We start from the raw sequence: 25,347 nt of genomic DNA on the forward strand, positions 1-25,347 counted from the left end.
TCTAAGTCAGAGCAGAAGGAAAATGAGCCCTGAATAGGAGCCTTGTGTGTGGCCCTGTGGTGCTGACTCACCAAGACTTGGGAGAGGAGAAAACACTGGGGATGAAGAAGGGGCCTGTGTGCTGTGGCCACCAGTCTGCCACCCCAAGGACACCCTGTCTGCCCTGAGGCCCAAATGGTCTTGAGAGGTTTTGATTTGGGTTAGGTGGGCTGGGGGTTGGGGGTGGCCACTATAAGAAGGGAGATGGGGAAGTCTTTGGAGAATACAGAAGCCCCTTCCTGGGAGAGCTGTGGGTCTGTGTTCAGGTGGGCAGGAGGAGCAGGGGAAGGAGGTGTCTGTCCCCAAATATTCAGCTGCAGTCTCCTCCACAGGCAGGTGTGGCAGGTCAGACTCACACGCCGGGAGAGCTAGATGCTCATGGCTTCAGTGGCTTCTTGGCCATACCGGAGGAAGAAGTCATGCCTTGTGAGTAACTGCTTCCCAGAGCGGATGCTACAGATGGAGGCATGGCCTGGGAGTAGAAGCTCCGCGATCCTTCCCACTCCCAGCCTCACCTCGGCTGTCAAACCGGTTCACAGACATGAGGACAGGATTTTTGTGGCAACCAGGATGGCAGGTGGCCCTAGGCCAGCAGGCAGAGGGCAAGCCCGGGTGGACAGGATCACAGGTCAGACGTTGTAGAGAAACAGGCAGGAGGAGGAAAGAGTGTCTGAGGGAGCAGCTGAGGCTGGGCTAGGAATTCTGGTTCCAGGTCAGCTCAGGAAGGCGCAGGTGGCTGAAGCAGAAAGAGGGAGCCAGACTGACTCTTTAGAGCTAGGCTTATTCTCCCCATCTGCAGTGTAAGGGAGCTAGAGTCACGGGGCTCTGAGCTTCCTTCTCACTCTAACATCTGATGACTCCCTGTGTCACCCCTCTCTCTCCTCCCCACCAAAGCCCCCTCTCTTTCAGTGTCCTGTTCCTAGCTCAAAGTCTCAAAAGAAAGCTAACAAACCAGTGGATTCATACTTAAGTGTATTACTGTCCACAAACTAATATTCTGAACTTCCCAAATGTATTACATATTTAAAAAAAAAATTATTTACTTATTATTTACTTTATTACTGCATTGGGTCTCAGTTGCAGGATCTTCGATCTTCCTTGTGGCATGCAGGATCTAGTTCCCTAAGGATTGAACCTGGGCCCCTGCACTGGGAGTGCAGTCTTAAGTCACTAGAAATCCCAGATGTAATACATACTTGCTACTATAGTATGGCCACTGGAAGGAGAGTGGACTTGAAGGACTAATGAATGAAGGTTTGAATCCCAGCTGTGCCCCTGACTCTCAGCCCGGCTGACTTGTAGGACCTTGAGCAATGCCCTGGGCCTCAGTAGGCCTTCATTACTTTATGGGTCAAGCAGGAATAACCTGCCTCTTTCAGTAGTTGTGTTGATGAAATGAAGTAACACATGTAATATACATGATTGACAGCTTGGTACCAAATAAAATACTCAGAAAATGTGTCTGCCCACATTTAGGGGACTTAATCACGACCAGAAAGAACAGAGTCTGAGAGATTAAGGTGCAGGAGGCTTACCAGGAGCTTCCCTGGTGGCTCAGAAGGTAAAGCATCTGCCTGCAGTGCGGGAGACCTGGGGTTGATCCCGGGGTTGGGAAGATCCCCTGGAGGAGGGCGTGGCAACCCACTCGAGTAGTCTTGCCTGGAGAACTGAGAATCCCCATGGACAGAGGAGCCTGGCAATGTCCAGTCCTTGGGGGTTGCAGAGTCTGACACGACTGAGCAACGGAACACACACAGGCTTATCAGAGAGAACCCTTGGGATCCACATGAAGGAAGAGGGGAGGGAGGAAAAAGAAGAGGTGGGGACAGTTGAGCTGCAGCAGTCTCAACGGAGGGTTCAGTCAACCCTACAGGGAGTTTAGAAGCTCAGATGACCCTTCAGAGCTCTCTTGATTTGCGACAAGGGAGCCAGGTCTTTATGCCCCATATCAGCAGTCTTTGGATGTGGACTGCCCGTGAAAGGAGATGTGACCTTGGTGTCAAATTGCTTTCCAAAGGGCTTACAGCCAAGAGCTGTTTCCTGTCAGCATTTCCTGCAGCTAGGAAAATAAATCCTTCATTCCTGAAGGGGGACCTGCGTGTTTGCCATGCTGAGTTAATTAGTAGGACTCTTGTCAGATTAAGTAGGCGACTCCCCAGGGATAAGGCCAGTCTTGCTGCTACACTTCCCAGTGACTTTTCCAAGCCAGCCATTTCAGTGGTGTGGGCGGAGCACGCGACCTTCCCAGTGCCCCTCCAGCCTAACAGCAGCACAGACATTCACACCACTGGGAGAAAAGGAGAAACTGCTTTCACATCCCTCCAAGGGAATCAGTCACTTGCAGGTATCCCAGGACCCATTGGATTCTTTTCAAGCCTTGTTATTCCCCTTTTGCTTATGGAGACTTAGAGGGTAGGAGGGGACATTTATGGGTAATGTGGTATTTTGGCAGACGGTCCTTTCTCAGCTTGGCTTTTACACGTTCCTAGGTCTCCTCTACAGGTTACTTGAGGATGTTTTTGCAGACTGCTGTGGCCTGGGAGCTCTGTCAGTCTCCTTGAAACAGGACTCAGCTTTCATCCGAAGACCAAGCCAAGCCAACTGAAACATATTGGAAACACAGGGAGATAGTGTGGAAGTCCAGGTAAATAATGCTTTGGAGAGAGAAGAAAAGACATTTTGCTTCTTCTCTAGTTAACTTTTTCCACCCACAAGGAGCTGTTTTTGCTAGGACCACCTTTAGTGACCCTATATGGCATTTTCACCCCACCTGCATTATTCAGTTATCTCTAGTAACTTTTTATATTAACATTGTGTGTCCCCCAACTGGATTGTGAGTACCTTGAGGTTTTTCTCTAATAGCTATGTTGGTTTCAGTCTCTATCTTAATTATCTAAGAGATCTCAGTTGCTTGAGGGGAATTAATGTTTTTTGTTCCACTTACCTGAGCTGATAAACGCCTCTAGGTTAGGCTGGTAAAGCAGCAGCATGGTGTCCTGCGAGGTGTAAACCTGCTTCATGCTAAGCAGCAGCCCAGACACTTATCTTGAGCTCCACCTTGGTCCACTGATTGGAATCTCTATGGGGAGGGGCCTGGAACTGGCATAATGAGTGACTCAGGAGATTCTCATTTGGGAAACAGGTAGTGTGAAGGAGCAAAGCACTGGGTTTTCAATCCAGGCCCTGTCACCTACTAAGGTCCCTGGTACAAATCTCTGGTCTTCAACCACTACCTCATGTGTACACCGGGGATAACACTTTAAAGCACCCCTGTGCAAATTACTAAGGGAAGATGTGAGTGAAATCATTAACATGGTCCTTGGAATCCAAGTAGGCACTCCTGACTTCGAATACCACTGACATTCTTGCAAAACAGATTCCAGAGCTTTAAGTCATCTCCTTATGTTAGAGGCAAGTAAGTTCTTGTGAAAGAACAAGTGAGGGTTATGAGGAACCATTTCTCAAAATGTGATCTTCAAATCACCTACATCAGCTGGCCTTCGGGCCCAATCCCCAGGAATCTTTTTTTTTAAGCAGGATTCCTGTAAGTACAACAAAGTTGAAGAACCATTACCCCAGTGTCCTTTCTCCTCTTTTGCTTTTACCAGTTAACTGGCCATTGATATGCGAGCAAATAGGTGGACAGGCTCTCAGGTTTTCTCAACTAGTTTTATAGCAACTAAATTAAAATTATTCTTGGGGAACAAATGATGCTCATTTCCTGCCTCTGATGCATTATGAAAACATGAACTATTTTGAAGTAGGATTTTTCAAAAGACATTTGAAATTCTGTTTCAAGAGCCAAGCTTCAGAAGTACTCTTTATAAATTACATATGCGTGCTAAGTTGCTTCAGTCGTGTCTGACTCTTTGCGACCCCATGGACTGTAGCCTGCCAGGCTCCCTGGTCCATGGGATTCTCCAGGCAAGAATACAGGAGGGGGCTGTCATGTCCTCTTCCAGGGGATCTTCCCGACCCAGGGATCGAACCAGCGTCTCTTACATATATATACACACAAATTGACAAGGAAGCATTGCTGACAGTGAGCGCAGGCCATTATGAAAAAAATGGCTATAAGAAGTACTTGCTGAAAAATGGATATAACCAGTAATTGGCTTAAATGCTAGGAATGCAGATACGTAAACAACCACGCTGTGTGAACATCTTTTGTACATCAAAGGATTTTAAAGTGCTTTTATCTGGCTACACTTGAATTTGCTAACAGTGTAGCAGCAATAGCACTGGACTAACAGACAAGAGATGCATGAGTCATCTGTAAAATGAGAGGGCTGGACAAGATCAGGCATTCTTATCTTACAGTACATGATTTATGGATGGCTTTCAGGGTCTCTGGACACAATGAAGCCATCAACTGAATTTTGCATATGAGCATATACATTTTTATGGGGACAGCGTCTAGCTATTCTTAAGATTCTCAAAAGGTCCAGAACCCCCAAAATGATTTAAAAATTATAGACTGGACTATTGTGAAGGCTTTAAGATTCTAAGGAAAACCAATGTCCCATGTCCTTTTCGGGTCTAACCTGGATGGGTCGTGTATCTTCGTTTGTTTTTTTTTAAAGCCAGGAGCCAGTGGTCCCTTTTTACCAACCTGCTCCTTCCCCAACAAAATCGGCCCCATTGTGCAACATTCTTCACTTGGTACAAACAAGACTTTTTGCCCAGACAGTATGATTTAAGTTGTTTTAATGTAGTCTGCTATAAAAGTGGATGAAGACTTCTGCACGGTACATTTGGTTTTACAGATGTTAATAACTAGTTAGTGCTTGTGCTATGTGCTGCACATCATTATGACCTGTTGACCAGGAACAGCTCTCACAACATGGGTTAAGACCAGAATTGTGAATCATGGAACTCTCACTTAGCACACACACACAGTCTACGGCAAACTTAAATACTAATCTATAATACCTAACTGGATTATTTGATCCATTGCAGTATTGTGCTTGTTTATCTCAGAAGATAGGCAACTAGCAAAAATACACATTTCTTTTGCGCTTCCCCCACCCCCATATTACACTGTAAAAGTAATACATTATTCAGTGCACTTTCTAAGAAATAAACTTCCTTATAGTATCTCTCTCTCTATATATATCTATGCCAAAACAAAAGAAGAGCACAATGCAACTTGTAAGATTACCATTTAAAGCAAGAGAGGTAACAATACTCTGGGATTATAGCCCCCATTCCTGTTTAGAAAAGTTCCAGTTCATGTGACAATGCATGGGAATAAAATTTAATGCATGATTGCTCTGGGAAGTTTAAGATAACCTCTTTATCATTTGGTAGACATGCTAGGGCATTAACAGTATTTTCATTTTTTTTTTTTTTTTTTTATGTATTGGCTTTAGTCAAACCATAAGCTGTGCAGACACCAGTGTACTCCAGAGTGATTTATCTTGATTTCCATCACCTGCTTTTCTCCCATCAACTCATACTGGGTTATGAGGATATAGGTTTAAATCATAACAGGAGGTCATGCTGTGTTCTTAAGTCACTTAGTTGAGTCCGACTCTTTGTGACCCCATTGACTGTAGCCCGCCAGGCACTTCTGTCCAAGGGGATTCTCCAGGCAAGAATACTGGAGTGGGTTGCCATGCTCTTTCAGGGGATCTTCCCAACCCAGGGATCGAACCCAGGTCTCCCACATTGCAGGCAGATTCTTTACCAACTGAGCCACCAGGGAAGCCCTGGCTGCTGGGTAAGTGTTGACTAGAAGAATGTATGTGAGATCTCTCCATCCTTGTGGACACAGAATCAGGTAACTACCATGTCTGAGGTGGACAGTCATTATACTCTAGGAAGTTTGTCGGTTGTGCTAGCCAACAAGTTGGAAAGCTTGGAGGCTTTTGTCTGCACAAACTCACTGTGATGGAAATGACAGAAGTTTCTAGAATTAAAGAGGCTGCAGCTTGGCAGCTTGTGAGCTAAATCCAGCTGCAGAAATGTTTAGCAGTATTTAAAAATATTTTGATCAGTTCTTGATATTTAAAAATGAGAATGTTTCTCATGAAAATTTGGATTTCATAAAAATCTTAGGAGCTGGTAATCCTGGTCTAGCATTCTTGCATAGCAACAAGCAGCTGAAGCGGCACAGAAGGTGCCCTTTTCAGCAGGGCATGGGCACTTCACTTTGCTAGGGCTCTCACTGCTCCCAGCTGTTATACGTCATTTGAGTGAGTGACTGATTTGTTTTTCTCATTTATATAACCAGTTGAGCTTTGTGACACTGGGTTGGTTTGGCCTTGTCTTCATGATGCTGAAGACCTGATGTCATGTGAAATTTCCCCCTCCCTATGGACAAGATTCCTTCTTTGATTGGGTCCCAGCTACGTCTAGTTGCTTTGGTAGGTAATCTTAACATGCATTTCTACTCATCCTTTACACTATATTGCAAACTCCAAAGATACAATCACACTAATATTTATGTTTTTAAGTGTGTGTATGTTAAACACGTAAAGGGGTGTGTATCTATACAGATATAGGTATACTTTCATTTAGGTAAAAGTTAATTTGGTTCCACAGATACGGACACCAAGTGCTGGCAGCCTGGAGAATAAGTGTGTAACAATTTGCTAAAACCTGTTTAATTCTGACTTATAATATTACAAAGAGGGTGAACTTTAAGTTATTGCTTTTTGATTACAGAATAAAGATCTCATTCTGTTGCAAAACTTTTATACAGAATGAGTAACCATTTCCTATTCAAGTAATAGCAATCGGAATCAGAAGTTCCTTACACAACAGTAGATGCCTGAAGACATTTTTGAAGGAGATGTGATTTCATTCTATTCAAGAACTTATGCAGGAAACTGGGAGTGATGAGATTTTTCCAAAGTACAAGAAAATCAGCACCCCAACTGCTTAATGTTCAGGAGGGCTTCTCAAGGGCTCTATAAAGCTCACTTTGTGGTGAGTTTTCATTCACCTTTAGCATTCCCATTCTACTTATGCAGCCTTATTTCTGAACACAAAGCTTGTATTAAAACAGTAAAAGAGGATTAAAAGCAGTGTTGGTTTTTAACATTCAGAATTCACAGAGGATCTCATTTTTTTTGCAGTTAAATGATCCATTCTGTGCTTTTGCTGCAGAATCACATTCATATGGCAGTCTAATTTCAGGCACTTTTAAAACATGTTCATCTGGAATAAAAAAATCTACATGAACCACTTCCGCATAATTCAAAATGAGTGTTGAGTGATTCGAGTCCCCAGACAGACAGCAAATCACCACCTGGTACTCAGTTAGCTTTCTCCATCATAACGTGATGGTGACTGTGAAGCTTGGGTGTCTTTGAGGTGCCCTTCTAGCTTTAGCACAAAGATGGGAATCATAAAATTCCAAACTACTTAGTTTCTACTTATAAAATACAAAAAGGTGAAACATACTAAATGTATTATACAGACGGTTTCAGCTAAGATCAAAATAAATAACATGATCTGACTCAATGGTTTGACTCTTGACCTCCTGGACGAAATCTGATGGAATGTCAAACGCAGAGACTCCCTCCTAGGCACTAGCTGCTGGTAGGCAAAAGTATCTCAACATCCTTGCCATTGGCGACAATAGCATTAGAAGAGCAGCTGCTGCCAAGGTCTTCTGCAGTGGTCAAAGAGGATGCCTGGGAGTGAGTTTTGGTCAGGGGCGTGGTAGTGGATGGAGAGGGAGTGAGGCCAGGCTTTTTGGGTGGGATGGGTGGAGGGTTTCCTCTCTCAGCTCTGGGGATGGTAGGGGACTTGATCCCTGGAGACAGGGGGCTCAGAGGACTGGACACTTTTCCTGGAGTAGGTGAATGGCTGGTGTCACCTCTTGCGTTGGCAGTGCTGGCCAGATTTCGGTAGTCTGTGCCAAAGGGAGAGCTGTTAGGAGACACGGGCTTGATTGGTCCTTGTTGGTTAGTGAATCTGGAGAGCACCTGAGTGACCGTGTTCCGGGCCAGCTGCTTGGCAGCAGAGTTGTCTATGAGGGTGGGGGACAGATCCCTGGATGGAGGGCTCTGCAGACCACTGGCTTGTTGGTCCTGATCTGCTTGGGACTGAAATTTGTGCCGAGCTGCATGGAACCGCTGGTTGATCCCTACTTGGTAGGATGACTGGTAGCCAGGGCTGCTGGCTGATGACCCCAATAAACGCTTAGTTAGTACTGGTGAAGAGCAAGGAGAGGATGTGAGAGAGGAAGAGGCAGTGCTGCTGGGAGATGGGGAGCTCCCACTGGAAGGCAGATGACTAGGCGCTGGGACCGGTGTCTCTATTCCCACAGGACACCCGCCATTCTCTACTGCTTTTTCTTGGGCCAATTCCACAGGCTTCTCTCGTGGAGGCACTTGGTTTTCTACATTGCTGCCTGCAATCAACTCCTTGGTAGTCTGCATTTCTGGGTCAAAATGTCCATTGGTTTTTGCATAAGAGTAAGTGGGAGTGGTGGGACCAGGCAGCTCGGTGGTTGTAAGCTTGGTTGTGCTGCTCCCATGTGTTTTCTCTGCCTGAAAACTCTCTGTTTGGCAAAATACAGACACTAGCACGGGTGGCTCAGTTACTGTGCCTTTAGACACAGTTACTGGTTTCTTCACTTGCTCACTGGGGCCACTTTGCTGGTGCAAAGCCTCTAGATCCTTCACTACCTTCTTCAAACTCTCCATTTCTTCTTTCAGAGTTCTGGTCCGGTTCTCTTCTCGGTTCAGCTTTGCTCTCAGCTGCTCCCTTTCAATGTCAAACTCAGATAACTGCTTCTCCACCTGGGCCTCCGTCTGCAAGCCCCGCTTCCGCTCGGCGGCCAGCTCTTCCTCCAGCTTGCTCACTCGGCTCTTCTCCTTCTCCAGTTTCAGGCTCAGCTCTCCCGCCTTCTGGCCCTCCTCCGCCGCCTTGCTGGTGGCCTTCTTGCACTCACGGACCAGCATGGAGGAGAGCTGCTTGTGGCGGGAGCGCTCCTCTTCCAGCTGACTGGAGAGTTTCTTCTGCTCTTTTTCAAACTTTTTCACTTGGGACTTTTCAAATTCCAGCTACAAAAGAATGGCACCACACATCTTGATTAGAGTAAGGAAACAAAGAGACACTGACAACTGTTATTAAGTAGCGTATCAGGTTAGCTGTTCTCTGGCAGGCACATGGGATTACCACACATGCCATGTGCTCACATCAAATAGTTCTTAAGTATCACAACACCTAACATAAAAATGTGCACACGACGACTTAATCTTGCTTTGATGATTTAGGAGGCACTTCTAGTTCTTACTGTCTAAGGGTTATTAGTGGGAATCTGAATCGTCATTGTGTTCTAGGTCTGTGGAAAGTTCAGAGGATTAGAACCAATCAAAACAGAAAGCAGAAAGCCATATAAACTGGATTTTGTGATGAATGCTGATGAAAACAAAACCTTTAAAACTTCAGTAATAATTCTTTCTGGTCTTAACAAACAAACATAAGTAGCTGCATATGAATCATTCTTCTACACAAATGCCATTGGCTTTAATCATCATCCCAACCCTACTTAAAGCACAAAATGAGAGGGAAAGGGTCCAAGGAACCCGTTTAGTCAGTGTTTTTCAAACTCTGAGACCCATTAATGGATGCAGAAACCATTTAGTGAGCCATTAAGAATTTGAACAAATGAAATAGAAGTGAAAATATCAATGTGTATTATAAGCAGTAAGGGTTATGTATGATTTCATGAGATTTTTGTTTCAAGCATATGTATATATGTGTATGTATTTGTGATGTAAAATATATTTTTTACTAGGAGTCCTAAGTCAAAAAAAGTTTTGAAAGCTCAAAGTTAGTATTGCCCAAAGTGTGTTCTATGGAACAAAGGTCCACAGCTGAATGATCTATGTTAACAGATTTTATGAAAACATAGATTTGCTAAACACAGAATACCCTATATTGATCTTGAAGACTCACAGCATGTTTTGGCATACTACAAAGTCTAAACAATTGAAGTTAGAAACCTCTTTGTGTGTTAGTCGCTTAGTCGTGTCTGACTCTTTGTGACTCCATGGATTGTAGCCTATCCATGGAATTCTCCAGGCAAGAACACTGGAGTGGGTTGCCATTTCCTTCTCCAGGGGATCTTCCAGGCCCAGGGATCAAACCCAGGTCTCCTGCATTGCAGGCAGGTTCTTTACCATCTGAGTCACCAGGGAAGCCTCTGTAACTTTGTTTAATACAGTAATTCCTAGAGTTATCTGACCACAAAGCCCTTTTTTTTTTTTTTGAGTAACACCAGTTTATACCCTGCAGAATAATCTTCAGGAAATGCTACTCTAGGTAAATGCTGCTCCGAGCCCTTCCACCTTAATTACCTGTTGAGTCAGCCGCTCTCGCTCCTTCTCCAGCATGTAGGTGACATCATCGCCTTCAGCTGTGTCCTGTGCATGCCTTTGCCTTTCCTCTTCAAGGTCTAGGATTACCTTTAAGGAATTTAAAAAAATCATTTCCAAATATAGGAAGTCACACTTAGAATACAATTTAACAGTAAGTGCCTATCTAAGCATCCAAGATTGCATTCCATAGATAGGTAAATAAGTAAGTAAATCTCAGTCAGGGCCATCAAGAGCACACTGTCTAGAAGGGTGAAAGATATGTGCTAGAAAAAAATTCAGTATGTACTTTACCTCACACAAAGTGGCATGTAAACAGAAAAGAGGAACTCATTAGCTGCAGGGACTGAAAAAGTTTCAGAGAATTAATAAGTTTGGTGGGATTAGGGTACAGGTGTAGGTGATGAAGTAAGGCAGATTCATGGAAAGCTGAAAGCTGAGGCTTTCCCCGTGATGCTCAAATCACTGGAGGTACCAGAAAGTGAAGCCTGAAATTAAACATTTCAAAAAGGTGACATCCTAACTGTGACTTGCTTAATTAATATATCCATCTTGTATACAGTTAGATAAGAAGTAAAATGATTCTCTAGACTTCATCCTGCATACGAGAAGGCTCAATTATTGAGATCTGAAGTGGAGATTTTTCATAAGGCCTTTTAATTAACTGTCTACCCATTCCACTTATCCTGGTGCCAAGCAATTAAGCCCAACTTTAAGGAGAGTACAGGTTTAAAGGGGCACTTCCCCACATAACCCTGCCTACAACTGCATAATATTCCAATAATTATGGATTTCTTTGTAGTTTCTGCTCATGATTCAGAGACGGGTTGGCCCAGACCTCCCCAAGCCAGAGCACTGTCATCCCCATGGCCATTTCTCATTGTTTCTCTTCACTAACAACTGTTATGAATGGAGAAAGAAGACTTTCTGGGACTCCTCTTTAAATACAAAAATGAAAACATTCTGGTGTATTTCCTTCTGGTTAAAAAAAGATTTTGGCTTCTCCTCTCCAGCGAGTCTTCTAAAATTATAGAAATGGGATGAAAAGGAAAAAAACCCTAAAAAGAGAGACTTTGGCGGACAAATTTTAACATTCTGAAGAAAGAAAGAGGCTGGAGGGATGGTAGCTACTTGGTACGAAGGAGGAAGCTGTTCTGCCCTATAGGACACCAAAGACATAGGGTACCTGCAGGTGGCAGATATTGCAGAGAAGAGGTAAGGTGTAGGATGGAAGACAAGGGAACTAGTTCCAGGTATGTATTTTCAAGAGTTATCTGTCCCTTCAACCTGATTCCTGTACACAAAATGCCCAGCCAGGCATCTACTGCCCAGGAATACACCAGATGTTTATACTCTGAAGAAACAGAATGTGACAGCCTCCAGATTTGGTAATAACAGATATGACAGAGAATAAAGGTGAGGAAAGGGGATTATTTTTATTTTGGGAAGATGGCAGGGTGAAGAGGAAAGGGAAGTGGGGTGCTAACAAAATCCACATCTATAATAAAAGGAAGTAAATATAAGTGTCTAAAATTGATAAAGTGAGAGAGCAATATATTAGTTAGAAATATGGAAAAATATATGGAAGTTAGCTAACAAAATAAAACATTAAAAGAAAAAAAGTGGTTGTCTCTAATATTGAAGAGGAGAGGGAATGGGAAGAGGTAGACTAGGGAACCCTATTTTTCATAATAAGCGCAGTAACCATGTAATTGACTGTTTAAATCACTAATATGTCTAAGAGCCAAAGTGGGTATTGTTAATAGCCCTGCCGAGGCACCAGGCTTAAACTGGAAATCTCTCAGGCAAACTGGGACTATATGCATGTTAACTGTAAGTCTCTAGGTAGTATGTGATGTCTAATGAAGTCAATGTTCTACTTTGATAAAACACTTAAGAATAGACAGGCAGTGATTTAAAACATTTAATGCTATCTTACATTGCAATACAGTATTAGGAAATCTTGAAATTTTTAACTCTTCTTCTCCCCAATCACCTAGGACCATAAATAATCCCAACACTATTTCAACAGGCATGATAGCCAGCCAGCCCTTTAGTACCACTCAATTACTTTATGTATGAAATGGAAAACAGGCTTGCCTATTAAATAAAGATGTTGTGTAGATTTTCTTATAATATTATGTAAAAGCCCCCAAATTTAGGCAACTAACCCTAACTCATTGACATCTTTTAAACTGGAGCATAAATGTCTTCATATTACTTCAGTCTAAACCAGAGGCTAAACTTTTCTGGGTCTTGGAGCAACTGTGAGAATTCTAGTAAGGACAGGGAAAAAAAAATTCATTTTCTATAAAATGCATAAACTTTTGGCATTCATTGTATTTTCTGGGGGGTCACAGAACATCTGAGACCTGTTCGTCATTAAGAACTCCCATTCTGGCTTTTTGTTTGGACTCTGTGAAGGGAAAGAAAAATTGTGGGCAAGACCTAAGACCTTAAGCACTTTGTCAGATGCACTTTAAGCAGATGGCTCTCTAAAGCAGGTAACCATAAAGTAAACGAAGATCTATCAGACTGCAGCTGCTAACCCAATTTTTTCTGAATAAAACACTTCCTACTAAATGCACTGATGTCCCCCCACCTTGTTGATATAAATCTAAACCAACAGTCCTTAAAAATGCATATTCTAGCCAAGCATCTTTTCCAGGCCAAATGTGAGCTATAAATGACGAGTCGGGGAATGAAATCACAAGCACTAGAAGAATTCCAATGAGGTGAGGTAGAGGAAAGCACAGGTCCTATCTTAGATGCTGTAAGACCTGGAGACAGACAGACAGACAGACACACACACACACACACACACACACACACATTCCTAATAGAGAACAGCTTTAAGGTAAACAACTGTAGGGACTGTTTATGGTTTCATGAGAGGTAAAATGCAATGAAACTCAAAACCAGAAATAAATAAAAATAATCTATTGGCTTGTATGTTTATAGTCAGGTAAATTCTCTCTCTCTGATACAGCATTCCCCAAATACCTATTAATCTTTCTATTTATCACTTAAGTAAGCAAATAGAGAACACTCTGTTCAGCTACGAGGCTTGGTCAAGCCCCAGTCTGTTGCCAAGTTTGGGTGATCAAGAGTTGAAAAAACATACCAAGTGTTTTAGAGTGTCATATCAAGAAGGAATGTCATCTGAAATAATGTGTCTGACATACTCCCTAAATTTTACATTTGGAACAAGCTTCATTTTTATCTCCTGGATCCTAGGTAAGCTACTTTTTTTTTTTGGACACCTGTGAGACCTCCCAGTTGAACTACCAGGAGACCTGGCAGCTGACAGAAAAGCATCAGGCACTGTTTAGAAAGCTGTCACGGGAGCCTGCGGGCTCGTGTCAGCCGGTCACCCACCTTGCGGTGTCGGCTCTCAGCAGCAGCCAGCTGCGACAGCATGCGCTCCTGCATGTTCTTGCACTGTTTCATCACCACCTTAAGAACTGAGAGCGGGTTGGTGCACACTGGCTGCTTCTCGCCATCATTCTTCTCTTTTAGGGTTTCAAAGTCTCTCTGGAGTGCCATTAAAGGATCACTGATGTTGTATTTTCCATAGCGTTCTTCAATGAAAGTATCTCTGTGTTGGGCCTGGGAAAAAAGGAAAAATAAGCATTTTGCTTTCAAATATTACTGAAGAGGGGATTTGCTAGCAGTTAGACATCAAAGGTGGTGGCGTTAGTATGAAGTAACCTGTGGACTACCAATCAGACGGGCCATCTAAGTACAGACACAGCATCAGAATAGGGGCACAGCATACTAACGAGAACAAATACTTATACAGTGCTAATTACATGCTAGATGCTGATCCAAGTGTTTAGATTCAGATTAGCTTATTTAAGTTTGACTTTTAAAGTAGTGCTATCATTTCCATTTTGCAGATGAGAAAATTACTATGCAGAGGTCAAGTGACTTGTTTCAGGTCACTCGGCTAGCAAGCTGTCAGAATTGGGATTTAAACCCAGGCAGCCTGGCTCTAAAGTCTGTGACCTGAACTGCCATGCTTACTGCCTCAGCTTATGAATGCTTATATTACCAACGGGTATAGCTTATCTTTCCTTGCTGAGTTATGGCATTTGCATTTCTAAAATATGGTAAACATAATATTTTTATGAGTTTACAGATTTAGAGACCTAACAAAGTGGCCACAGATAAGTAAAGGATGCTAAAAATAATTCTACATTATAACAGAGGACTGGCTGTGATTTCTCCACATAGAACTTCACTTGACTGCTGATGGGTCAAGAGGGTGGAGGCTCTCAGCACTAGGGGTGCAGACAGAATCCCTCCCTCTACCCCCTCTTCCAGCCTCTGTTCAGCTGCTATCTTTCATCTCCATTCTGTCCCCTTCAGGGCTCGGGGAACTTGAGCAGGGAATGTGGGCTGGTGCTTGGAGTCTGGCTGAGGGCTTTGGGCCTGGGCACTAAGTCAGGTCAAACGATCAGGAAGGCAGTCGACGGAGATTCTTAGGCTACCCTCTTGTCTCTGCTAGGAAAAATTTGAAGTACTGTTTCATTTGAGCATCATATATTACGTGCAGGTGAACAAAGGACATTAACAATCACTTTAGTAAACAGACATTTAAATGTTTCCTAAGACATTTTACAAAAAAAAAATGAAGTGTTCATAGAGGATTGAGGAAACTTCCTCAAAAGTCACAGCAAAGTACTGTATAATTTAAGCTTTCAAATGAAATCTAGTTACAAAAACTATTGTCATTTCTCACACAAAAAAATTATTTTATCAGGAGCTATATATATTTTTTTACTACCACTACCCACAAACGGGAACACATTTGAAAAGAAAAATACACAATTCAATGACCATGTTTAAAAAACAGAACAAAAACCCTCAAGAAAATAAAGCAAACATGGGTTTCTTTGACACAGAAATAGGTTTCAGTGCTGAACATCTGATGCCTCCTCCTTTGTTAGAGACTGTCAAAGTTCAAGACTCAGGCATTATCCTTGTGTTACAAATTTGTGTTGGTATTGGTTGGCAAATGCTCAAAGCAGAGTTAGAAGCCCTGGGTTTTACTTCTGGCTTGACTACAACCATATTAAGCAATGATGTTATTGGAGTATTTGGATAATATCTGTATACTAGAAATTTGAAATTCATTTGTTGCTGTAAGTTACTGTTAACTAATCCCCTAACCTTATTATAAATATATATGTGTGCACATGTGGGCATGTAAATTAAAAGACAGAATCCTATTTTGAGGTCCAAATTAAAAAGAAAATTCTCAGTAAAATTTCAAAAATTTCAAAATCAAGTCCATTTAGGATGGAGAAAGACAAGACCAATTCCCAAACTGACTATTTATCATCATCATCATTTTGGTTGTACCTTGCGGCATGCTGGATATTAGTTCCTGACCAGGGATTGAACCCATGCCCACTATATTGGGAGTTGGGAGTCTTAACCACTGGACTGCCAGGGAAGTCCTATTATTTTTTAAAAAATCATGGCAAGAGTTGACAAAAAAGCTAATTTCAATTACATATATAAGAGCATTAATGTCAAACAAATGTGACTCATCAATGTTTTCATGAAGAACGTCTGTTTCTTTAAGTTCAGGTATAAAAACATGAGATTGATAACCCAGGATTCAATGAAAGTATCTATTTGTAGCTATTAATGTCCTATGGCAAATCCTTATTTAGCAAAATAGACAAAGGAAGCAAGAGAAAAAAGGAAAAAAAAAGTCTTTAAGGAGTTGAAATCCCACTTTTCTGTCACATCTTTTATTCATGATTACTATTTCTGTAAGATTAGCTATGGAAAAGAAACAATTATTGGTACTGAAATTGGTTTAGTAGGGCAAAAAGGAAAAAGCAAACTTGAATATTTTTATGACCTTTTCCTTTTCAGAACACCATGGTGAAAGCGGTATGGGAGAGCAGAACTGGGAGTACAATTCAAGATTGATATCAGATCTGCTGAGAAGCTCCTCTCAGGTTTGAGTACATATTTAACTCACCCTTAAAAATATGACTTTTTAAAACCCACACCGTTATTATCCTGTAGAATTAATAAGCATCACAGAGTTACAAGTAATGGATGCGGAGCTTCTGTGGTGAGATCTCAGACTTCTCTGAGAATAGTTGTCAAGCTGTCTGTTTTCTCTTGAAGTATTTCACTGTAATACATAATCACTTGCATAGTAATTACCAGTTATATAAAATTGGTAGCTTCAATATAAGTGAAAAGAATCTGTGAAATAATCGAAAAAAGGTGCCTTATCATGAAACAATTCTCTTAAGTACATTCTAATAAGGGCCTGAATATGGGAAAAGTGAATTCTGTAGATTGGAAAATGAGATGGAATATAGTATTTTCCAACCAACTTAATGTGTCAGTGAGGTGAACTGGATGGGTTACACACTTAACAACCTAAATAATAACAATAAAAATAAACAAAAATAGATGTTAAGATTTGATAAATGAAAGAAGAGGTTTAGTGGCAGTATGTATGGTTATTTGGGCTTCCTTGGTGACTCAGATGGTAAAGAGTCTGCCTGCAGTGCAGAGACCTGAGTTCGATCCCTGGATCGGAAAGATCCCCTGGAGAAGGAAATGGCAACCCACTCTAGTATTCTTGCCTGGAAAATCCCATGGATAGAGAAGCCTGGCAGGGTACAGTCCATAGACTTGCATAGTCAGACATGACTGAGCAACTTCACTTCATATGGATATTTATTCCTGTTTAACAAATTACCCCCAATTTAAATGTTTAGTGAACCGTTTTTAATCTCATACAGTTTCTGAGGATCAGGAATCTTGGAGGGGCTGAGGGCTGAGCTGGGTGGTTCTGGCTCAGTGTCTCATGATGTTGCAGTCAAGATGTTGGCCAGGACTGCAGGCATCTGAAGGCACAACTAGGGCTGAAGGATCCACTTCCAAGCTTGGTTGTTGGGTTAGGTTTTGTCTCCTAGCATGTGCTGGCTTCCCACAGAGCAAGTGATGTGCAAAAGTGAGAGACAGATAGACACAGACACATCAAGATGGAAGTCCCACTGTCATATAACCTAATCTCAGAAGTGACTCCCCATCATTTCTGAGGTGTTCTAGCACCCACACAGACCAACCCTGGTAAATGTGGCCAGTGGGGACTACATAATGGTGTGAGTATCAGCAACAGGATCATTGAGGGCCATCTTTGAAGCTGGCTCTCAAGGTGAATGACTAAACATGCTATCACTACCATTCACATTTCAGGTTAAAATTTAGACTTAAATACCTATTCTAAAAACTGTCAAGGCTGAGCTTTAATATTTTAATGATATCTCAGCTATTTTATAAGAACTTTAAAATGATCTAGATTTCACTTTTGGGGGGAAAAGATGAGGAGTGCTGCTAAAACCAGTCAGTTGCTTGCAATTTCATTATTTTCACTTTAGTGACAATATGTATTTTAACTGAACACAAATTCCTACATTGTCAGAAAACACAATGGTCTTTAATTCCAGACAACAATAAGTAATTGGCTTATCAGACAGATTCAATAATAGAGGATATTACTACAGCAGACAAAACATACTAGTCATCTATTACTCATTTATTTTTACTGTTACAGGCTGAATGAAACATGCCACTACTGAAAACTTAAAACCACATAATATCCTTGGATATGCCATGCTTGCTCTTCAAAAATTTCAGCTTTGCTATGATAAACTACAAAAAGAAATATGAAGAAGTTACCTTCTCTCTATAATAAATAATTTATTATGCTAAACAATTATTATGTATGTATAATAGGTATATATATGCACATAAATAATAGTAACACATAAATAATAGTATAAATTATATATATTTCAATCTTAAAATAAGAAATCAATCTCTTTATTCTTTGGATAATAATCACCAACATAAGAAGTGGTCCAAAATGTAAAGGTGGAAGAATTATGGCCCATTTATTTAATTGAGGGCTTATATTCAAGTAGAAGGTTTTATTTTCAAGACTCAGGCTGATATCATAACTGTATTAGGATATGCATCTTTGCCATTTACCACCAATTCTGAAGTGATACTTATAAAAGTAATCAGCAATATAAACATTCTGCCTTTAACTATCTGTGCTAAGGATCAGAAAGACAGACAACATGATTCCACAATGGTTTTTGTTAATGTTACCAAAAGCATGTGAAAAAGAATTCTTTTCACACACAGTTTGATTCTACTAATCTTAAATCATTTATACTCTGGAGTCCCTGATAAACTATAAATAGCCGTCTGAGCAACTGGAAATAAAGCAATCATTCTGGATAAAGACGATAATGATATTATAACCTTTGTTCTGGAAGGAAACTACTTTCTGAAGGAAAACTGGATTTTACTGTTGGACAATATTGATAAAAAAGGATTTACCCTCATTGGAATTATGCTTTAATTTTTGGAATATGGCACAAAATTTATCATGGGAACAAGGAGAAAATTTTCATCACTTAAAAAAAGTTTCTAATATATTATCAAAAACCAAATACTCCTTCCACTGAACCACAAATGCTGTCTTCTTAAATCTGGGTTTCTATGTGTTTATTTTCTTTAATACTTTTGGGCTCTAGAGCCTAACAGAACTGAGACTGTATCCTGTCACTGTTACTTTCTGTGTTACCTTTAGCAATGACCTTAACTTCTCTGTGCCTGATTCCTCTTCTGTAGAATGAGGATAGCAAATATACCTATAGTTATAAAAATTAAGTGAGTAATGTAAAAATGCTTCCTCTTGTACTTGACACAAAGTAAGTACAATAAATATGAATTAATTTTTTCAATAGCTAAGTTTAGAATACAGATTTTCCTTTATTTTAGAGTCAATGACTTAAACTCAACTCCATAGATTTAAGATTCTGTAAAACTGGATCAGGCTAGGAAATCTTCATTAAAAGCAAAACAAAATTCACCAATCCCAGATAACTCAAAAGTAACACATCACTAAAAATATATCAGGAACCTGGATAATCAATAACACTCTATTTACTTAGCAACCAATCTTCAACTAGTATTTGACATAATTATATAATGTGGTCAACTGGTATTTAACTCTTGCATTGTTCTAAACATTTCTCACTTTCCTGTCTTTATTTCATCCTCACTAGATTTTAAGTTATTTGAAGGAAAAAGCACTTATCATACATCTTTCTTCCTACATTCTGTATTTTGCCTTAAGCCTAAGACATATAATAGATGTTTATTTTCTAGCCTCTTTCCTGATGTCTTAGCCTCTCTGTACTCTCATCATTATAGTGAGGTCAAAATTTCTTTTTTTTTTTTGCTGTTAGTAAAATCTACAGTAGTTCCAAATAGGAAAAGGAGTACGTCAAGGCTGTGTATTGTCATCCTGCTTATTTAACTTATATGCAGAGTAAATAATGAGAAACGCTGGGCTGGAGGAGGCACAAGCTGGAATCAAGATTGCCGGGAGAAATACCAATAACCTCATATATGCAGATGATATCACCCTTATGGCAGAAAGTAAAGAAGAACTAAAGAGCCTCTTTATGAAAGTGAAAGAGGAGAGTGAAAGGTTGGGTGAAAGGTTGGCTTAAAGCTCAACATTCAGAAAACTAAGATAATGGCATCTGGTCCCATCACTTCATGGCAACTAGATGGGGAAACAGTGGCTGATTTTATTTTTTTGGGCTCCAAAATCACTGCAGATGGTGATTGCAGCCATGAAATTAAAAGACGCTTACTCCTTGGAAGGAAAGTTATGACCAACCTAGACAGCGTATTAAAAAGCAGAGACATTACTTTGTTAACAAAGGTCCGTCTAGTCAAGGCTACAGTTTTTCCAGTAGTCATGTATGGATGTGAGAGTTGGACTATAAAGAAAGCTGAGCACGAAGAATTGATGCTTTTGAACTGTGGTGTCGGAGAAGACTCTTCAGAGTTCCTTGGACTGCAAGGAGATCCAACCAGTCCACCCTAAAGGAGATCAGTCCTGGGTGTTCATTGGAAGGACTGATGTTGAGGCTGAAATTCCAATACTTTGGTCACTTGATGCGAAGGGCTGACTAATTTGAAAAGACCCTGATGCTGAGAAAGATTGAAGGCAGGAGGAGAAGGGGATGAGAGAGGATGAGATGGTTGGATGGCATCACTGACTCAATGGACATGAGTTGGGGTAAACTCTGGGAGTTGGTGATGGACAGGGAGGCCTGGCATGCTGCGGTTCATGGGGTCGCAGAGTGGGACATGACTGAGCGACTGAACTGAACTGAACTGAAAATCTAGGATTTACTGAGTAAAATCACTTGAGCTAACACTTATCTATATATTTAGCAAATTGACTTTGAAGTAGAATGAGCTTCAAAGATTCCCCTTGTCTTTTCAATAAAATGTTCATCATGCTGGTAAAAAAAAAAAAAGAAAAAAAAAAAGATCCTTCTTGGAGTCAGTTTGTATCCACAGATATTTATAAAAGCAATTACTTACATAAGTTCAGAGGATCATATTATTATCTGACTCCAGTGTAATAAATTCTTTTGAAGACTGAAAATGGTATGTTTAGTACAAATAACTACTAGTACTTCTAGCTAGTAGACTACTTATTGATAGAATAAGAATATGGGTAAACAGAATAATGTAGCTGCTTCAACATCCAAATTCCAGAGAGTCCTGAGAAAACTAACAAAATTGAAATAAGTGTGTTGAGTTTTTTGTCTTTGTTCTGTTTTATTATTGTAGACTATGTATGTGATTGAAACAAGTTACATATACATTCTGGACTGGGTCTATAGAAACAACTTTTTCAGGTGGGGAGGAAAATGTGTAAGGAATTCTATAATACCTGAACAAATGAATGGTCTAAATATAAATTAAGGATTTGAAAGTATAATTTTTAATGCCATATTAGAGCATAATCTCTTTTATTTAGGGAACCACATATCTCTTAAAATATAATGAGAGTCAACGCCTACCTCATACCATACAAAGCAGGAATGGATTACAGACCTAAAGATAAAATACGAATGACCAAAAAGCACATGAATACATGCTCAACTCATTAGTGATCAGGGAGATGTAAATTAAAACAATAAGATACTGCTATACAGCCATAAGAAAAGCTAAAATTAAAGACTAACAACATTAAATGCTGGAAAGGTATGGAGTAACTAGAATACTTGCACATTGCTAGTAGGCATATAGATGGTATAATTATTTTGGAAATTAACCTGGAAGTTTCTCATAAAGTTAGAAAATGCCTACCTCCAATTCCACTTCTAAGTATTTGTCTAAAAGAAATGAAAACATATATTCACAAAGACTTCTACACAGTTATCCAGAGTAGCTTTATTCATAATAGCCCTAAACTGGAAACAAATATCAATCACTAGTAGAATAGATAAAAATAAAATGTGATGCATTCATACAATGGAACACTATTCTGGGACCTCCCTTATGGCACAGAGGATAAAAATCTGCCTGGCAATGCAGGGGACATGGGCTTGATCCCTGGTCTGGGAAGATCCCACATGCTGCAGAGCAACTAAGTCCATGAACCACAACTACTGAGCCTGTGTGCTGGAACTACTGAAGCCCATGTGCTCAGAGCCCATGCTCTGCAATGAAGGACAGCCCCCACTCCCCCACAACCCACGTGCAGCAACAAAGACCCCCCAACAACCCCCCAAAAGAAATACTATTCAGAAATAAAAAGGAACAAATTACTGATACATACAATGATACTGATGAACCTGAAAATCATTCTATCAAATAAAAAAAGTGCCAGACAAAAAACACATTCTGTGTGACTGTTCTAATGGGCAAAACTAATCTACAGTGAAGAAAATCAGAACAGTGGTTACATCTGGATATAGGGAGGACAAATGACCAGGGAGGGGCATATGATAACTTTTTGTGTGATTAGAATGTTTATGTCTTGATAGGAGTATAGGTCAAATGGTGTGGAATTTGTCAAAACTTACTGAACTCAACAGTTAACATTGATGCATTTCACTAGATCTAAAATATACCTTTAGTTTAAAAGTATAAACATATATAATGAGAATTAAAGGGAAAATTAAGTTATATATAATATATATATAGTGTTTCAGAAACATGGGAAGTTCAAACCAAAGTAACTGTAACAGTAATAACAACAGCAGAAACAAGAGAGGTGCTCACACTGGAGAGCTCATTACCTGCCGAGCAGCGTGCTCAGCGCTTCACACAGCTCACCTCATCCTGACAGCCTTCCTCCGCAGGAGACAGCACTGTATCTCTACTGTGCAGAAGAAACTGACCATTAACATGCGACTTTCCCAAGGCTACAAAGCCAGTTAAGTAGTGGAGAAGAACAGTAAATGGTATATAGTAAGTACTGTGTATGTTAACTGAAAGAGTAATACACATAAACAGATATTCCCCAGTCCTTCATAGGAATGAATTCCAATTTAGTAGGTCATGATCAGCAGCTTAAAAATGAATTGGAACAGAACTGAAAACATCACAGAGCACTGAACATTATGGGCACTATTTCAAGAAACTTTTCTTTTGGCATAAGAATATAGAGGTGTGTGTGTGAGGGCATGTGTGTGTTGGTATATCCCGTGGGTCATGATGCAAAGTCTATTTTGACTAGGTGTCCCTGTCAAAAAAGTCTGAAAAACACTAGATTAGAAAGAAGAACGTAAGAACTATAACTCCTAAAGCTATAATTTTAAAGCAGTTTAAGCTATAATAAATATGTAAATTCTAAAAGAAATGATAAGGAATCAGCATTACTGTTTTAAATTGATGAATGTTATAAAAACTTACAAAGTAGGAGAAGTTTCGCCTAATATCAAATATACAAAATGTGAAAAAAAAAGTCTGTGTTACTAGGGTTAGACAATCAAAAATGGCATTGGAGAAATCTGAGAAAATTTTCTGGACATGTGGTTGGTTCACAGGCACATGCTTTGAATCCTCACATTGAATGCTTAACGTCTGCTGGGTACTTTTATGCTAAGTGATGTGGGTGATGTTAGGGGGATATAGACTTGACTAAGCCCCTGCTTTCAAGAGCTTAAAATTTGCCAGACAAGTTGAAGGCCTGACAGCAGAAATAAACAAGCTGTTTCTGCTTATTTGAATGCTTTCTAAACAATACCATTAATGTTTAAAGGAACACCAAGTGCAATTTGTTTGATCAGAACTTTCTAAGACTCAGGCCTTACACTCATAAGGAGTAGGAAGGAAAAGGCCAACCCTGGAAGTGGGTGGGTTCTGGCAGATAAATGGGACTCTCAGCAATTTAATGAATCACAGGAAACACCATGAGGTTGGGGCGGGGGATGGGGGTGTCACACTATCCAAAAATTGTCTCTGAAGTATTACGTAAGGAGACCCAGACTGCACACTATAACTGTGTGATACTTTAAGTAACTATGAACTTTAAAAGCATCTTTATTAGAGATGTGCTCTGGCTCTTTTACTCGCTATGTATTAACAGACAATGTAGAAACTAACTTCAGCGATAAAATACTAAAAAAAGAGCACATGAATAACATGTGAAAGGGTGTCTTCTTTCTCTAGTTGGGGGATTCTGAGGCGGAAGGATTTGAAGATGGATAACTGTGGGAGAGGTCTTAACTATCAATTTGATTTGAAGCAAGATTCTTCAATTACAAACACAGACTAATACTACAGGGAAACATGACAGGAGACAAGCTGCTCAAATGTAAGGCTTTGGGAAAGGCATTCTTGCTTGGCTGAGAAGTAAAAGTGTTTACAATTAAGTGTATCAAGTAAATAGGAGTTAGAGGATGGTCAAAGGGAGTGCAGAGACAGGGAAGAATGAAAAAAGGGGACCAGTATTGTTTGTGAACCACACCTCAGTGAGAACAAGATGTCAGGGCAGGCAGACAGAAACAAGGACAGTGCTAACTATACATTCTAATAAGCTCTGCATCACAAGTCAGAGGACGGGAAGATGGCAATTTCTATTGTCACTGAAGCCTTATGCAGAGGGAGGTAGCCAGTTACTACTCAGTTTCAACCAGCTGGCTTAGGACTCCAGTCAGAAAAGGACTGTATTTCAGAGAACAGGATGAGGAAAGGGGTAAAGAAGCCAGGAATGAAAAGTAAAAACTGGGCTCTAGGTGCATCTTGGGGTGTTTAATGATAATTTAAAATGTGAACTGGTAATGTTCATCACTACAGTAACGCACTGAATATATGGTGAAACCACGCATGTGGAAGTTGATCACTGCTACTATTAATTCCAAGTGATTCTGACCCAAGACTACTTTTATCTTCATGATAAAAGTGCACAGAAGGGGATTAGAGTATGCCTGGATCAGAAGAACAGGAAATCTTTGTTTGGAGATACATAAACCCTTCCTTTTTGTTTTTATTTTAAAGAGTGTTGATACTATTAGGAAACTTTAAATGTTACTGAAGACAAGGATGGGATAAGCTAGACCCTTTCTCCATTTTAATCCACAAGGAACAGGAAAACCAGCTCTATTCTCAATCTAGAAAGACTTAGTTCTCTTTTTCTTTAGTGATTTCTAGGACGAAAGATACTGTCAGGAAAGGAAGGACAGGAGACTGAAAGGAAGATTTTAAAGAGAAAAGAACTCAGAGCTATCAATTTGGAAAGTAAATAAAGGAGGAATAATGAATATTTTGTGAAAGCCAAAAACAAAAACCCTGGAGAAATGGGGGATAAAGAAATATATTCCAAAAGATAAAGGACATGTGTAATTTAGACAGATGCCCACAGGGGTCCTTAGTTGAAAAGTGTAGGAGACATTATTTTTTGTAAATATATCCAGACAGATGAAGAAAGACAAGCAATGCTGTACCCTTAAAAAAGTACTGTACTCTTTTCTTCAATCCTCTCAAAACTCCCATTACTAACCATTTAGGGGATGCAGATCTCAGTTTGATAGGAAAGGACATGGAGGTAAAATGTTAGTTGACTTTTAAAATTTTTTAGTTGAATACAGATACACAG

General features: G+C 40.3%; 1 protein-coding gene across 1 annotated transcript in view; it reads right to left on the bottom strand.

Moving 5' to 3' along the window:
- Positions 1–4,729: 4,729 nt before the first annotated feature.
- CTTNBP2NL (CTTNBP2 N-terminal like) overlaps positions 4,730–25,347 on the bottom strand; it is a 50,382-nt gene continuing 29,764 nt past the window's right edge. Inside the window, exons 3-5 of the mRNA XM_061121149.1 lie at positions 13,755–13,985; positions 10,359–10,466; positions 4,730–9,059 (exon numbers count right to left, since the gene is read on the bottom strand). Of these exons, the coding sequence (XP_060977132.1) occupies positions 7,578–9,059; positions 10,359–10,466; positions 13,755–13,985 (1,821 nt within the window). The 3' untranslated portion in view covers positions 4,730–7,577. The remainder of the gene's footprint in view (positions 9,060–10,358; positions 10,467–13,754; positions 13,986–25,347) is intronic.

The sequence above is a fragment of the Dama dama genome, chromosome 20 (assembly GCF_033118175.1).
Source record: "Dama dama isolate Ldn47 chromosome 20, ASM3311817v1, whole genome shotgun sequence".
NCBI lineage: Eukaryota > Metazoa > Chordata > Mammalia > Artiodactyla > Cervidae > Dama > Dama dama.